General features: G+C 38.4%; 1 protein-coding gene across 1 annotated transcript in view; it reads right to left on the bottom strand.

The window, feature by feature from the left end:
* The window catches only part of DOCK3 (dedicator of cytokinesis 3), a 409735-nt gene that overhangs the window by 290993 nt on the left and 100742 nt on the right, over positions 1–18000 (bottom strand). Inside the window, exon 4 of the mRNA XM_027120931.1 lies at positions 10940–10995. Within this exon, the coding sequence (XP_026976732.1) occupies positions 10940–10995 (56 nt within the window). The remainder of the gene's footprint in view (positions 1–10939; positions 10996–18000) is intronic.

Below are 18000 nucleotides of genomic sequence, written 5' to 3'. Positions count from 1 at the left end.
CCTTCCACTATACAAGTGGAAAATGATGGATACTTGACTTCTCAGCCTCCTTATGACTACAGTACAGGCTCATGACCTGGGGTCCATTCACCCCAGACTTAGAAAAGAAAACCAGGGACTTCCCTGGTGGTACAGTGGTTAAGAATCTGCCTGCCAATGCAGGGGACACAGGTTCAATCCCTGGTCTGGGAAGATCTCACATGCCGCAGAGCAACTAAGCCCATATGCCACAACTACTGAGCCTGCGCTCCAGAGCCTGCGAGTCACAACTACTGAAGCCCGCACGCTATAACTACTGAAGCCCACGCGCCTAGAGCCCGTGCTCCACAACAAGAGAAGCCACCACAATGAGAAGCCCGCACACTGCAACGAAGAGTAGCCCCTGCTTGACACAACTAGAGAAAGCCTGGGTGGAGCAACGAAGACCCAAAGCAGCAAAAAAGAAAAAAAAACCCAATTATCCAAAGCAGCAAAGATTACAAAGAAACCAATGTCTTGGCAGGTACATTCAGTTTCCAGAGGCAGATGTCCTACGGGAGCATCCAGTTTTGAGTTGGTGAGGGGAGGGGAAGAGGCAGAATTAAATACAGAAGTCAGGGTGTATCTCATTGAGAAGATTTAAGAAAAGACCTAAAGAAAGTAACAAAATTAACCAGGCACAGTATTCAAGCACAGGAAACATCCTGAGCAAAAACCTTAAGGCAGGAACGTACCTGGTATGTTTGAATAAAAGCAAGGAAGCCAGTGTAACTGAAGATGACAGAGAAAAAGGGACAGCAGAAGAGGTCACTGGGGTGACAAGAAGCCACATCATAAAACCTTGTAAGCCTTTGTAAGAGCTTAGGTTTTTGCTTTGAGTGACATGCGAACCACTGGAAGGTCTTAAGCACAGATGTAACATGATCTATCTTGTATTTTTAAAAAACCACTCTGGCAGCTATACTGAGAATAAACTGTAGGTGGGCATGGATAGAAGTGGGGAGAGCAGTTAGAAGGCATTGCAGTAACACAGGTAGGAAAGCGTAATCATAGAAAGTTCCTGCTTTTCATTCCATGTCAAGCTGTGACAATTTAGGACATAAGCTTGTCTTTCTCTAAGTTGTCTAATACTGTACAAAGCACAACTCTGTCCCATAGTCCTTGAGATGATCACGTCCTTTGCACTGTTCTTTGACAGCAGACTCTCAATAACTCTCCCAATATTTCTTTAGTGGATGCCATTATAGATTCCCTTCTTATTCCCTCTCTCATCTATCCACTTTAAGGCCACAGATCCCCAACCATATGTCGTAAAGGTAATAACAAGGTTCCCAGAACACATGCAACAGAAATCCATAAAATTATAAGCAGAGTCTAACACTATCTTCTCAGCTCCATCCTGGCGGGAAAGTCTGAGGCTAAGTTTAAGGGAAGTTTGAAAAACAGACCAACAATGATGTCAAAGGCAATTTTTTTAAAAAAAGACAAGTATAAAAGGATAACTTGGCCTACATGATCAAAAAGCAAGAGACCTTCTGGGTACTGCTGAGCTACTGTTTCTCCCTTTACCTGTATTCTAAACTAACAGTTAAATAAATCTAGCAGACATAGAATGGATAGATGAGATAATTTGATACTCTGTAATATCTAATTGGAAGGATAATCTCTAGTCAACAAACTGGGCTGCAAAAAGCTGAATGCTCACTTTACTGATGCTCTGTGTAAGAGTTCAGAGCAATCTTCTCTTTCATCTTTAGTGTTCAAATAGCCAAAACCCATACTCTAGTTTTTGATCCTGATCATTGCTGAATTACAAGGTCAGTTGAATTTATGGCCTTTTATATATTTTAAGATAAAAATCAGGCTACTGACTTGGAAAAAATGGTAGAGATAGAGACACTGGATAACACAGAAGACCCTAAGTTTCGCTGCTACTAAACCTCCCTTTGCAGCAGAAAAAGACCCTCCTCTACTGTGATGACAGTGTTCTTGCCTTGCTTGAAGACTTTTAGATTGGCTCACCCAAATGAGCTGTCTTGCAGAGCAAGCCAGTTTTCGTTATGCCCTATACCAACTAACCCCAGTGTTCCATGAAATCAATGTTTCCTTTCCTAGCCATCCCAAGATGAATGTGGTGTAAAAGATAGAAGTTATTGGGCTTCCCTCGTGGTGCAGTGGTTGAGAGTCCGCCTGCCGATGCAGGGGACATGGGTTTGTGCCCTGGTCCAGGAAGATCCCACATGCCGCGGAGCAGCTGGGCCCGTGAGCCATGGCTGCTGAGCCTGCGCGTCCAGAGCCTGTGCTCCGCAACGGGAGAGGCCACAACAGTCAGAGGCCCGCGTACCGCAAAAAAAAAAAAAAAACCAAAAACCTTTCCCTGAAAGCCTTCAGGGAGTTCAGGACTTTTAAGCACTTGCTACCTGGACTCCTTGCTTGGCGCCCTGCAATAAATGGTGCACTTTCCTTCATCACAACCCAGAGTTAGCAGACTAGCTTAACTGCATGTGGGCAAGGAGACCAAAGTTTGGTTCAGTAACAGTACCATAACTGTTGAATCAGAACTGGCCAGTAGGGACTTCCCTGGGGGTCCAGTGGATAAGACTCCAAGCTCCCAATGCAGGGGGCCTACGTTCGATTCCTGGTCAGGGAACTAGATTCCACAGGCATGCTGCAACTAAGAGTTCGCATGGCGCAACTAAAGATTCTGCATGCTGCAACTAACGATCCTGCATACTGCAATTAAAAGATCCAGCACAGCCTAAATAAATAAATAAAACTTTAAAATAAAGAACTGAGTAGCATTGAGTCTCTGATATGGTACCATACACCAAGTGGATTAATTAGCCAACACCGATAGGCAAGTTCATTACAGTGGACTCCACTGATCATGAAAGGGATGGGATTTGAATTTTCTTTCTATGCCTGCTTTATTTCTGGCAATGGACCTTCCATAGACTACTGAATACCTGATTTGCCATCACATTAATATGTTTAAAACTACAATATGAGGTAGGAACTCACTTTAAAGTAAAAGAAGTAGAATAAGGAATTGATACTCACAGGATTTACTGATATTACTAATTACTTCATCGCCCAGAGCACTGGACTGTATAAAGCAACAGAGAGAACTATGAGAGACTTTGTTATGCCACCTTTTTAAAGGTACTATCCACATATTGTGATAACTGCTCTGAACCAGCAACCAATATAGAGTTATGTTTCTCCCACAGGCAGAATACATGGTTTGAAAAAGAACAGATAGAGATGGAAGGGGCACTTCTCACTCTCAAACATAATGACTCACTTGTAAAATTTTAACTTCCCATCTCTGAGGACTCAGACTCTGCTAATACAGAATTATTATGAAGCATGAATATACCAGATGAGAACATTATTCAATTACAATGAATCTGAGATTACCATGAAGCCATTTCATGTTTAGGTTCTTCCTGCCACTGGGCAAACAAAAAAAAGGCACTTTTGGTATTGGCTGGCATGATTAATTTGTACTAGTCCTCAAGAAGAAACAGGCTTACTGCTATACAAAAAAAGTGGGGAAAAGTATAGATGCAACCAAAGGGATCCTCAAGGAACATCCTAATACTGCCATGCTCTGTGCTAAAAGTTAATGGAAGACTATAGCATCCTGAAACATACAGAACTACCAAGGGCTAAAATACCATTAGCTGAGGTACTAGCTAAAAAGAAGAGATCATGAAATGGGTAGGAAAGAAGGGAAGTTATTGATGCAACCTGCAACCAGGTAGAGAAACATGTCTATAACATCTACTATATATTACTCCATGCTGTATCATATATACTTATAAATTTTACTTCATTGATATCTTCCCTCTTCCTTTCCCCACTTACTTTTTTTTTAACATCGTTATTGGAGTATAATTGCTTTACAATGGTGTGTTACTTTCTGCTTTATAACAAAGTGTATCAGCTATACATATATCCCCATATCTCCTCCCTCTTGCATCTCCCTCCCTCCCTCCCTATCCCTCCTCTCTAGGTGGTCACAAAGCACCGAGCTGATCTCTCTGTGCTATGTGGCTGCTTCCCAGGAGCTATCTATTCTACATTTGGTAGTGTATATAAGTCCATGTCACTCTCTCACTTCGTCCCAGCTTACCCTTCCCCTTCCCCGTGCCCTTAAGTCCATTCTCTACATCTGCGTCTTTATTCCTGTCCTGCCCCTAGGTTCTTCAGAACCATTTTTTTTTTTTAGAATCCATATATATGTGTTAGCATACAGTATTTGTTTTCCCCTTTCTGACTTACTTCACTCTGTATGATAGACTCCAGGTCTGTCCACCTCACTACAAATAACTCAATTTCATTTCTTTTTATGGCTGAGTAATATTCCATTGTATATATGTGCCAAATCTTCTTTATTCATTCATCTGTTGATGAACACTTAGGTTGCTTCCATGTCCTGGCTGTTGTAAAAAGAGCTGCAATGAACATTGTGGTACATGACTCTTTTTGAATTATGGTTTTCTCAGGGTATATGCCCAGTAGTGAGATTGCTGGGTCGTATGGTAGTTCTATTTTCACTTTTTTAAGGAAACTCCATACTGTTCTCCATAGTGGCTGTATCAATTTACATTCCCACCAACAATGCAAGAGGGTTCCCTTTTCTCCACACCCTCTCCAGCATTTATTGTTTGTAGATTTTTTGATGATGGCCATTCTGACCAGTATGAGATGATATCTCATGGTAGTTTTGATTTGCATTTCTCTAATGACTAATCATGTTGAGCATTCTTTCATGTGTTTGTTGGCAATCTGTATATCTTCTTTGGAGAAATGTCTATTTAGGTCTTCTGCCCATTTTTGGATTGGGTTATTTGTTATTTTGATATTGAGCTGCATGAGCTGCTTGTAAATTTTGGAGATTAATCCTCTGTCAGTTGCTTCATTTGCAAATATTTTCTCCAATTCTGAGGGTTGTCTTTTCGTCTTGTTTATGGTTTCCTTTGCTGTATAGAAGCTTTTAAGTTTCATCACGTCCCATTTGTTTACTTTTGTTTTTATTTCCATTTGTCTAGGAGGTGGGTCAAAAAGGATCTTGCTGTGATTTATGTCAGAGTGTTCTGCCTATGTTTTCCTCTAAGAGTTTGATAGCGTCTGGCCTCACATTTAGGTCTTTAATCCATTTTGAGTTTATTTTTGTGTATGGTATTAGGGAGTGCTCTAATTTCATTCTTTTACATGTAGCTGTCCACTTTTCCCAGCACCACTTACTGAAGACACTGTCTTTTCTCCATTGTATATTCTTGCCTCCTTTATCAAAAATAAGGTGACCATATGTGCATCACCACCTACTTTTAAAGGGTATAATGATGAGGTTTCATTTACACTACAATCCACATATTATAGAAGAGCAAAAGAGAAACATTATGAAACTATTCTCCATTTCTCTAGAAGGGAAAATATTCTAGATATCATCAATCTGGAAAGACATACTAAGGACAAAACCTTGTGTAATATAGCTAAAGCATTATATGGACACAATTCTATAATCTCCAATTCTTGTAATAGAAAAGACTAAAAATAAATTCACTAAGTGTCCAACCTAAAAACTGACAAAAATTTTAAATTTTTTAAAAATTTAAAAACCTAGAGATCAACAACAAAAAATAGAAAATGTTATTTATGAAAATTGATAAATACATTAACAAAACAGAAAACAATGAGAGACAAGAGTCCGGATCAGCATGTGAAAAGGCTGGTTCTTTGCAAAATCATAACAGATAAACTTCAGAAAGACTGATGATGTGAAAATGAATTTTAAAAAGCACAAAAACAATATCAGTATAAAAAGAGGGACATAACCATAAATGCAGTCAAGATTTTAAAGTATACAATATTTAAAGAAATATTTAAAGAAATTTTATTGTATTTAAAGAAATACAATAAAAAAACTTTATGACAAAAAATATGAAAATGGAGGGACTTCCCTGGTGGTGCAGCAGTTAAGAATCCGCCTGCCAATGCAGGGGACATGGGTTAGAGCCCTGGTCCGGGAAGATCCCACATGCCATGGAGCAACTAAGCCCATGTGCCACAACTACTGAGCCTATGCTCTAGAGCCTGCAAGCCACAACTACTGAGCCCGCATGCCACAACTACTGAAGCCCATGTGCCTAGAGCCCGTGCTCCACAATAAGAGAAGCCACCACAATGAGAAGCCCACATACTGCAACGAAGAGTAGCCCCTGCTCGATGCAACTAGAGAATACCCACATGCAGCAACAAAGACCCAATGCAGCCAAAAATAAATGAATTTATAAATATATATATGAACATGAAAATGGGGATGTAAAAATTTCCTGGAAAATATAAGAGAACTGATGTTTTTAAGGTTTCCAATATATAAGATCATGCCATATGCAAAGAGAAACTATTTTACTTCTTCCTTTCCTATTTGGATGTCTTTTATTTTTTCTTTCTCAATGGCGCTAGCTAGGAATTCCAGTACTGTGTCAAATAGAACTAGAGAGAGTGGCATCCCCTTGTCTTATTCCTAACCATTGAGTATGAGGGTTAGCTATGGGCTTGTTATATACGGCCTTTATTATGGTGAAGCATAGTCTTTTTATACCTAATTTGTTAAGGGTTTTAAATATGAAGCCATGTTGTATTTTGCAAATGCCTTTTCTGCATCTATTGAGAGAGTTATTGGATTCTATCATTCATTCTGTTAATATGATGTATCACACCTATTGATTTGCATATGTTAAACCATCCTTGCATCCCAGGGATAGATCCCACTTGATCATGGTGAATGATTTTAATGTGCTGTTGAATTTGGTTTGCCAGGATTTTGTTGAGGACTCTGCATCTATGTTCATCAGAGATAATGGCCTATAATTCTTTTCATATAGTATTCTTGTCTAGCTTTGATATCAGGGTAATACTGGCCTTATAAAATGAGTCTGGGAGTGTTCCTTCCTCTTCAACTTTTTGGAAGAGTTTGAGAAGGACTGGTATTATTTCTTTAAATGTCAAACAGACAGCAATACAATAAAATTTGATGTTGAAAGTGGAGTACTGAAGACATCCAATATTATTGAATTGCTGTATATTTCTCCCTTCAGTTCTGTTAATACTTGCTATCTTTAGGTGCTGTGATGTTGGGTGACATATATTTACAACTGTTTTTTGCTCTTGATGATTGACCCCTTTATCACTACATATTCACCTTCTTTGTTTGTCCTTATAGTTTTGGACTTAAAATCTATTTTGTCTGATATAAGAAAAGCTGTCATTGACATCTTTTGGCTTCCATTTGCATGGAATATCTTTTTCTATTCCTCCGCTTTGAGCCTATGTTTACCCTTAAAGGTGTAGTGAGTCCCTTACAGGCAGCATATAGGGGGTCTTGTTTTTTATCCACCAGCCACCCTATGTCATTTGAATGGATAATTTATTCCATATACATTTAAAGTAATTATTGACAGGTAATGACTTACTAAAGCCATCTTACTAATCTTCTTCTGGCTCTTCTGTTGTTCCTTTGTTACTTTCTTCCTCTCTTGTTGACTTCCTTTGTGATTTGATGGATTTCTCTGGTGGTATGCTTTGATTCTTTTCTCTTTATCTCCTGTGTTTCTACTATAGGTGTTTGCTTTGTGGTTACAATGAGGCTTACATGAAACACCTTAAAGTTATAACAGTCTATTTTAGGCTGGTAACTACTTAACATCAATTGCATATAAAAACTCTACACTTTCACTCCCCCCACTACATTTTATGTTTTTGACATCACAATTTACATTTTATACTGTGCATCCATTACAAATTATTATAGCTATCATTATTTTGAATACCTCTGTCGTTTCACATTTATACTAGAGTTAAGTGTTTCACACACCATTACAGTATCAGAGTATTCTGAATTTGACTATATACCTACCTTTACCAGTGTTTTATACTTTCGTATGGTTTCCTGTTATTAACTAGCATCCTTTGATTTCAGCTTGAAGAACACCCTTTAGCATTGTCTGTAAGGCCGATCTAGTAGATCTAATGATTATGAACCCCCACAACTTTTGTTTTTCTAGGAAAGTCTTTATCTCTCCCTCACATCTGAAAGACAACTTTGCCAGGTAAAGTATTCCTGGTATTTCTTCCTTCAGCACTATGAATATAGAACCCCTTCTCTCCTGGCTTGTTAGGCTTCTGCTGTGAAACCGCTGATAGCCTTATGGCTAAAAATACATATTTTAAATGAGTGCTGATTTAATTAAATGGGGGGTTTTTTTGCATCTATTATATTTATTTAATGTACTAAATCTCCTGGGTGCACACAACACAGCCTCTGACATTCTGCCACTCTCCTGATAATGTGAATCTCAAGAGGAGCAACATAAACATGGAAAACAGTGTAAAACTTCAGGAGTAGCATCCTGAAGAGACTGTCCTCTAAGTCTTGCTATCCAGACTCACAGAGTTACTCTAGCTGCTATCCTTTCTGAAAACTAGTACCTTAGCTTTTCATTTAGAGCCTATCTGTTTTACATACTTAATGAAACTGCTCTCAATGTCTGCTAGCCATAGATAAGACAAACCTTGGGGCTATAAAAGATTCCAAGCTGCTGCTGTCCTGCGGTGCTCTCTGAACAGAGAATTCCCATCTTGTAACTGAGTGACATGATCTGGACACATGAGTCTCCTCTCTGCTACCCCTCCCCCCAGAGTTCAAGTACCCTTTTCCCCTTCTGGTTGTGGCCCTGCACTGCTGTCTCTGAAAGGTCTCCTGCTGTGACATATTTCCTTTGCAACTTGTCAGAGCTCTGCCTAAATAAAGCTCATTATGTGCTACTACTATCTCATGGTCGTGTCTTTTATCAGCCCTAAAATCCTCTAGTTTACTACAAATGTGTAAGTTTTTCAGTGAAACTGTATAAAAAGTAGCAACAGGGCTTCCCTGGTGGTGCAGTGGTTGAGAGTTCGCCTGCCGATGCAGGGGACACGGGTTCATGCCCCGGTCCGGGAGGATCCCACATGCCGCGGAGCGGCTGGGCCCGTGAGCCATGGCCACTGAGCCTGCGCGTCCGGAGCCTGTGCTCTGCAACGGGAGAGGCCACAACAGTGAGAGGCCCACGTACCGCAAAAAAAAAAAAAAAAAAAAAAGTAGCAACAATACCTGAATCATTTTAAGAATGAGAAAATCCAGATATCAAGAAACACTTTAAAAGATAACTGAAAATATGAAAAATTTTAAAGTTCCCGTAAAAACATTCCCACAGATGGATTATTCAAGCAATTTCACTCCGTGTCAACCAAATAGAACAAGAAGTACTTCAGTACAAATGGCACAAGTTTTTGAAGAAGCAGATGATATACCCTAGGAAGCACTGAGAGCACAGTTATGCTCCCGAGTATGGCAGGATGCAATGAAGAAGGTACATGATAGAAACACAATGCATGTTCTCTGACTGAGAGGCCCTCAACTCCTGGTTGATATTTGCTAAGGTAGAGCCCCAAGTCCCAGTCCTGCTGATCTAACCAAGCATTGGGAAGATATCCAGGAGAAATTTGACCATTTTAATGCACACCACCACCCATGTAGTATTGCTATCTAAGATGCTTAAGCTGAATCTAACCATGAGGAAACAGACGAATACAAATTGAGGGACATTTTGCAAAACAACTGGCCTGGGCACTTCAACAAAGTCAATGCCATGAAAAGAAAAAAGAAAACCAAGGCTGGAGAACTGTTCTAAATTAAAAGAGATTATGACATGACAATGATAAAATGTAATATTTAATTCTTGATTGGATCCTGGACCACACACCCCCGACCCCCAAAAAACCAACCAAACGAAAACAGCTAGTAAGGACATTCATGGGACAATTAGGGAGACATCTGAATATGGACTATATATTTTATAGTACTATTATATCAATGTTACATTTCCTGAGTGTAATAATTATACTGTGATTATGTTAGAGAATGTACTTTTTCTTAAGATGTATATACTAAAATATTGAGCAGTTCCTGGGTTCCGGTATCACCAACCTATTATCTTTTGTATTCCCAGACATTAGAGTATAGAATGCTTTAATGCAGTGATTATTCTGGGTTATATCAGTATTTCCTCCTTTTTTTCTTTCACTCTTCAAATATGTGTCTAAAACTCCCTATATTAGATTCTATTTCATAAAGTGACTCATAAGTTTCTCTTTTCCTGACTAAACCCTAACTTACCAGAAGGATACTCTGATGCTAACTCAACCTCTGGTCAAAAACATAATTTCTAGTACCAAAAGCTACATAGTTAGACAGTACCTTAAATTTTATATTTTAAAATGATGAATTTTAAAATAAAAAATCACAATCTAATAATAATACCTATTACTTTTAAAAATAAGACATGACAGTAAAGAATTTTTTTAAATCACCCAAAATCTGAACATGCAAAAACAACAAATGTTAACATTTTGATATATTTACAATTCGTCTCTCCTCTATTCAGAAATTGCTTATGTTTCACAAATTTGTGACCAAACTACATACCCATTTTCTACACTGTCCTTTTATCCTTAGGTATGCCTTTACAGTTTTTTCAATTTCTATTTGCAGAAAGAAAAGATTTTAAAAGTCTCCCTCACTTTCACATACAGAAACAAAACGACAGATTTATCACTAACTCTCATCAAGGACTATTCTCAAAATAGTACATCATTTTTAAAAAACATGCTGCATGCATAATTGTTTTTAAAATTTGTAACAAATTACCTTTCCAGTATACAGGAAAAGAGGTTAAAGTTGTCAGTATTTTAAGATAAAATTATGTCCTCAGAATTATATATGATAAAACAGGTATATTTTTTGCAGGAAAACATGCCAATAACATATTTTATACTATGAATCAAAAAGAAAACAGCCTTCCTCTGCAACCAATAAAAATTATAAATAAATTTAGTAAAGCCAACTACTCACCCCCTATTACTGACAATTGCTTTTTTCAAATGAATGTAATTTGCAGGAAAGATCCCCTGTAAAAGAGAAAAGGTTTTCCATTAGAAAAAGTAATTTGTGATTAACATCTCATATAGACTAAAATAGCAGCCAGATTTCAGCATGGAACTACTCTATCAACAACACAGTACATCTTTTAATGTAGCAACCACTTTACATATTAAGAATACAAAGTTGCACAAACTATATTCAACAGGAATTTCACTGTCATTTGCAATCAGAGTCTATCCTCAGGGAAAAAACTGTGATGTTAAGCAACCACCAAAAATCAATTTTCTTTAAGTTTTAGAAATATTCATCAAATCACTCTTAGGATATAGACTTAACGTACAGAGCTTGACATGTATCTACAAAACGACATCATCATCTAACAATCAATTTACAGATTATCCAGCTCTGAGCTAGAGAAAGAATTCTCACATTCTGGGTAACATTTGTATTCACAAGAATAAATCAATCTGGGAGCTTTTATAAATATTTCTTCTTTTACTCTTTCCAAACGGTTTCCACTTTGGTATCTGCCATAATTTGATTTCAATTCCTAAGGGATAAAAAATGTATTGTTTTAGAAAACAAGTAAGTTTTCCAATCAATGTTTCACTCTTTTTCCTGGTGTATAAAACTCCCTTGAAATAAAACACAGATGGCCTATTTTTTATTTTTCTATTTCTTTTGTGTGTGTGTGTGTTAGTTTCTACTTTATAACAAAGTGAATCACTTATACGTATACATATGTTCCCATATCTCCTCCCTCTTGCATCTCCCTCCCCCCCCCCCTCCCTATCCCACCCCTCCAGGTGGTCACAAAGCACAGAGCTGATCTCCCTGTGCTATGCGGCTGCCTCCCACTAGCTATCTATCTTACACTTGGTAGTGTATATATGTCCATGCCACTCTCTCGTCTCGTCACAGCTTACCCTTCCCCCTCCCCATATACTGAAATCCGTTCTCTAGTAGGTCTGTGTCTTTATTCCTGTCTTACCCCTAGGTTCTCCATGACATTTTTTTTTCTTAAATTCCATATATATGTGTTAGCATACGGTACCTGTCTCTCTTTCTGACTTACTTCACTCTGTATGACAGACTCCAGGTCCATCCACCTCATTACAAATACCTCAATTTCGTTTCTTTTTATGGCTGAGTAATATTCCATTGTATATATGTGCCACATCTTCTTTATCCATTCACCCGATGATGGACACTTAGGTTGTTTCCATCTCCGGGCTATTGTAAATAGAACCACAAAGAAAATTTTGGTACATGACTCTTTTTGAATTATGGTTTTCTCAGGGTATATGCCTAGTAGTGGGATTGCTGGGTCATATGGTAGTTCTATTTGTAGTTTTTTAAGGAACCTCCATACTGTTCTCCATAGTGGCTGTACCAATTCACATTCCCACCAGCAGTGCAAGAGTGTTCCCTTTTCTACATACACTCTACAGCATTTATTCTTTCTAGATTTTTTGATGATGGCCATTCTGACTGGTGTGAGGTGCTATCTCATTGTAGTTTTGATTTGCATTTCTCTAATGACTAATCATGTTGAGCATTCTTTCATGTGTTTGTTGGCAGTCTGTATATCTTTTTTGGAGAAATGTCTATTTAGGTCTTCTGCCCATTTTTGGATTGGGTTGTTTGTTTTTTTGTTATTGAGCTGAATGAGCTGCTTATAAATTTTGGAGATTAATCCTTTGTCCATTGATTCATTTGCAAACATTTTCTCCGATTCTGAGGGTTGTCTTTTGGTCTTGTTTATGGTTTCCTTTGCTGTGCAAAAGCTTTGAAGTTTCATTAGGTCTCATTTGTTTATTTTTGTTTTTATTTCCATTTCTCTAGGGGGTAGGTCAAAAAGGATCTTGCTGTGATTTATGTCATAGAGTGTTCTGCCTATGTTTTCCTCTAAGAGTTTGATGGTGTCTGGCCTCACATTTAGGTCTTTAATCCATTCTGAGCTTATTTTTGTGTATGGTGTTACTGAGTGATCTAATCTCATACTTTTACATGTACCTGTCCAGTTTTCCCAGCACCACTTATTGAAGAGGCTGTCCTTTCTCCACTGTACATTCCTACCTCTTTTATCAAAGATAAGGTGACCATATGTGCATGGGTTTATCTCTGGGCTTTATATCCTGTTCCATTGATGTATCTTTCTGTTTTTGTGCCAGTACCATACTGTCTTGATTACTGTAGCTTTGTAGTATAGTCTGAAGTCAGGGAGTCTGATTCCTCCAGCTCCGTTTTTCCTTTCTCAAGATGGCTTTGGCTATTCCGGGTCTTTTGTGTTTACATACAAATTGTGAAATTTTTTGTTCTAGTTCTGTGCAAAATGCCAGTGGTAGTTTGATAGGGATTGCATTGAATCTGTAGATTGCTTTGGGTAGTAGAATCATTTTCACAATATTGATTCTTCCAATCCAAGAACATGGTATATCTCTCCATCTGTTTGTATCATCTTTAATTTCTTTCATCAGTGTCTTATAATTTTCTCCATACAGGTCTTTGTCTCCTTAGGTAGGTTTATTCCTAGATATTTTATTCTTTTTGTTGAAATGGTAAATGGGAGTGTTTTCTTAATTTCACTTTCAGATTTTTCATCATTAGTGTATAAGAATGCTAGAGATTTCTATGCATTAATTTTGTACCCTGCTACTTTACCAAATTCATTGGTTGCATCTTTAGGATTCTGGTTGCATCTTTAGGATTCTCTATGTATAGTATCATGTCATCTGCAAACAGTGACAGCTTTACTTCTTCTTTTCCGGTTTGGATTCCTTTTATTTCCTTTTCTTCTCTGATTGCTGTGGCTAAAACTTCCAAAACTATGTTGAATAAGAGTGGTGAGACTGGGCAACCTTGTCTTGTTCCTGATCTTAGTGGAAATGGTTTCAGTTTTTCACCATTAAGGACGATGGTGGCTATAGGTTTGTCATATATGGCCTTTATTATGTTGAGGAAAGTTCCCTCTATGCCTACTTTCTGCAGGGTTTTTATCATAAATGGGTGTTGAATTCCTTCGAAAGCTTTTTCTGCATCTATTGAGATGATCATATGGTTTACCTCCTTTAATTTGTTAATATGGTGTATCACGTTGATTGATTTGCATATACTGAAGAATCCTTGCATTCCTGTAATAAACCCCACTTGATCATGGTGTATGATCCGTTTAATGTGCTGTTGGATTCTGTTTGCTAGTATTTTGTTGAGGATTTTTGCATCTATGTTCATCAGTGACATTGGCCTGTAGTTTTCTTTCTTTCTGACATCCTTGTCTGGTTTGGTATCAGGGTGATGGTGGCCGCGTAGAATGAGTTTGGGAGTGTTCCTCCCTCTGCTATATATTGGAAGAGTTTGAGAACGATAGGTGTTAGCTCTTCTCTAAATGTTTGATAGAATTTGCCTGTGAAGCCATCTGGTCCTGGGCTTTTGTTTGTTGGAAGATTTTTAATCACTGTTTCAATTTCAGTGCTTGTGATTGGTCTGTTCATATTTTTTATTTCTTCCTGGTTCAGTCTTGGCAGGTTGTGCATTTCTAAGAATTTTTCCATTTCTTCCAGGTTCTCCATTTTATTGGCATAGAGTTGACTGTAGTAATCTCTCATGATCTTTTGTATTTCTGCAGTGCCAGTTGTTACTTCTCCTTTTTCATTTCTAATTCTATTGATTTGAGTCTTCTCCCTTTTTTTCTTGATGAGTCTGGCTACTGGTTTATCAATTTTGCTTATCTTCTCAGAGAACCAGCTTTTAGTTTTATTGATCTTTGTTATAATTTCCTTCATTTCTTTTTCAATTATTTCTGATCTGATTTTTATGATTTCTTTCCTTCTGCTAACTTTGGGGATTTTTTGTTCTTCTTTCTCTAATTGCTTTAGGTGCAAGGTTAGGTTGTTTATTCGAGATGTTTCCTGCTTCTTAAGGTAGGATTGTATTGCTAGAAACTTCCTTCTTAGAACTGCTTTTGCTGCATCCCATAGGTTTTGGGTCATCGTGTCTCCATTGTCATTTGTTTCTAGGTATTTTTTTATTTCCTCTTCGATTTCTTCAGTGATCACTTCGTTATTAAGTAGTGTATTGTTTAGCCTCCATGTGTTTGTATTTTTTACAGATTTTTTTCCTGTAATTGATATCTAGTCTCATAGCATTGTGGTCGGAAAAGATACAATTTCAATTTTCTTAAATTTACCAAGGCTTGATTTGTGACCCAAGATATGATCTATCCTGGAGAATGTTCCATGAGCACTTGAAAAGAATGTGTATTCTGTTGTTTTTGGGTGGAATGTCCTATAAATATCAATTAAGTCCATCTTGTTTAATGTATCATTTAAAGCTTGTGTTTCCTTATTTATTTTCATTTTGTATGATCTGTCCATTTGTGAAAGTGGGGTGTTAAAGTCCCCTACTATGAATGTGTTACTGTCGATTTCCCATTTTATGGCTGTTAGTATTTGCCTTATGTATTGAGGTGCTCCTATGTTGGGTGCATAAATATTTACAATTGTTATATCTTCTTCTGGGATCGATCCCTTGATCATTATGTAGTGTCCTTCTTTGTCTCTTCTAATAGTCTTTATTTTAAAGTCTATTTTGTCTGATATGAGAATTGCTACTCCAGCTTTTTTTTGGTTTCCATTTGCATGGAGTATCTTTTTCCATCCCCTTACTTTCAGTCTGTATGCGTCTCTAGGTCTGAAGTGGGTCTCTTGTAGACAGCATATATATGGGTCTTGTTTTTGTATCCATTCAGCCACTCTGTGTCTTTTGGTGGGAGCATTTAGTCCATTTACATTTAAGGTAATTATCGATATGTATGTTCCTATTCCCATTTTCTTAATTGTTTTGGGTTCGTTATCGTAGGTCTTTACCTTCTCTTGTGTTTCTTGCCTAGAGAGGTTCCTTTAGCATTTGTTGTAAAGCTGATTTGGTGGTGCTGAACTCTCTCAGCTTTTGCTTGTCTGTAAAGGTTTTAATTTCTCCATCAAATATGAATGAGATCCTTGCTGGGTAGAGTAATCTTGGTTGCAGGTTTTTCTCCTTCATCACTTTAAATATGTCCTGCCACTCCCTTCTGGCTTGCAGAGTTTCTGCTGAAAGATCAGCTGTTAACCTTATGGGGATTCCCTTGTGTGTTATTTGTTGTTTTTCCCTTGCTGTTTTTAATATGTTTTCTTTGTATTTAATTTTTGACAGTTTGATTAACATGTGTCAGCATATTTCTCTTTGGATTTATCCTGTATGGGACTCTCTGTGCTTCCTGGACTTGATTAACTATTTCCTTTCCCATATTATGGAAGTTTTCAACTATAATCTCTTCAAATATTTTCTCAGTCCCTTTCTTTTTCTCTTCTTCTTCTGGAACCCCTATAATTCGAATGTTGGTGCATTTGATGTTGTCCCAGAAGTCTCTAAGACTGTCTGAATTCTTTTCATTCTTTTTTCTTTATTCTGCTCTGCAGTAGTTATTTCCACTATTTTATCTTCTAGGTCACTTATCCGTTCTTCTGCCTCAGTTATTCTGCTATTAATCCCATCTAGAGTATTTTTAATTTCATTTATTGTGTTGTTCATCGTTGCATGTTTCATCTTTAGTTCTTCTAGGTCCTTGTTAAATGTTTCTTGCATTTTGTCTATTCTATTTCCAAGATTTTGGATCATCTTTACTATCATTATTCTGAATTCTTTTTCAGGTAGACTGCCTATTTCCTCTTCATTTGTTAGGTCTGGTGGGTTTTTATCTTGCTCCTTCATCTGCTGTTGTCTTTCTGTCTTCTATTTTGCCTATCTTACTGTGTTTGGGGTCTCCTTTTTGCAGACTGTAGGTTCGTAGTTCCTGTTGTTTTTGGTGACTGTCTCCAGTGGCTAAAGTTGGTTCAGTGGGTTGTGTAGGCTTCCTGGTGGAGGGGACTAGTGCCTGTCTTCTGGTGGATAAGGCTGGATCTTGTCTTTCTGGTGGGTAGGTCCACATCTGGTGGTGTGTTTTGGGGTGTCTGTGGACTTATTATGATTTTAGGCAGCCTCTCTGCTAATGGGTGGGGTTGTGTTCCTGTCTTGCTAGTTGTTTGGCATAGGGTGTCCAGCACTGTAGCTTGCTGGTCGGTGAGTGAAGCTGGGTGCTGGTGTTGAGATGGAGATCTCTGGGAGATTTTCGCCATTTGATCTTATGTGGAGCTGGGAGGTCTCTTGTGGACCAGTGTCCTGAAGTTGGCTCTCCCACCTCAGAGGCACAGCACTGACTCCTGGCTGCAGCATCAAGAGCCCTTCAACCACACGGCTCAGAATAAAAGGGAGAAAAAGAAGAAAGAAAGAAAGAAAGAAAGGAAGGAAGAAAGAAGGGAAGGAGGGAGGGAGGAAAGAAGGAAAGAAGGAGGGAAGGAAGGAAAGAAAGAAGGAAAGAAGATAAAATAAAATAAAGTAAGATAAAATAAAATAAAGTTATTAAAATAAAAATAATTATTAAGAAAAAAAAATTTTTTAAAGAAAAAAATGGACAGATAGAACCCTAGGACAATGGTGGAAGCAAAGCTATATAGACAAAATCTCACACAGAAGCATACACATACACACTCACAAAAAGAGGAAAAGGGGAAAAAATCATAAATCTTGCTCTCAAAGTCCACCTCCTCAATTTGGGATGATTCATTGTCTATTCATGTATTCCACAGATGCAGGGTACATCAACTTGATTGTGGAGCTTTAATCTGCTGCTTCTGAGGCTGCTAGGAGAGATTTCCCTTTCTCTTCTTTGTTCTCACAGCTCCCGGGGCTCAGCTTTGGATTTGGCCCCACCTCTGCATGTAGGTCGCCGGAGGGCGTCTGTTCTTCGCTCAGACAGGACGGGGTTACGGGAGCAGGTGCTTCGGGGACTCTGGCTCACTCAGGTCGGGGGTGGCGGGGGGGAGGAGGGAGGGGTACGGACTGCGGGACGATCCTGCGGCTGCAAAGGCCGGCGTGACGTTGCACCAGCCTAAGGCGCGCCATGCGTTCTCCCGGGGAAGTTGTCCCTGGATCCCGGGACCCTGGCAGTAGCG

This window comes from Aethalodelphis obliquidens, unplaced genomic scaffold (assembly GCF_003676395.1).
Source record: "Aethalodelphis obliquidens isolate GAN/ISIS:26980383/991018 unplaced genomic scaffold, ASM367639v1 scaffold22, whole genome shotgun sequence".
NCBI classification, from domain to species: domain Eukaryota; kingdom Metazoa; phylum Chordata; class Mammalia; order Artiodactyla; family Delphinidae; genus Aethalodelphis; species Aethalodelphis obliquidens.
The sequence above is the reverse complement of the archived record's forward strand: the minus strand, read 5'-3'. Positions and strand labels throughout refer to the sequence as shown.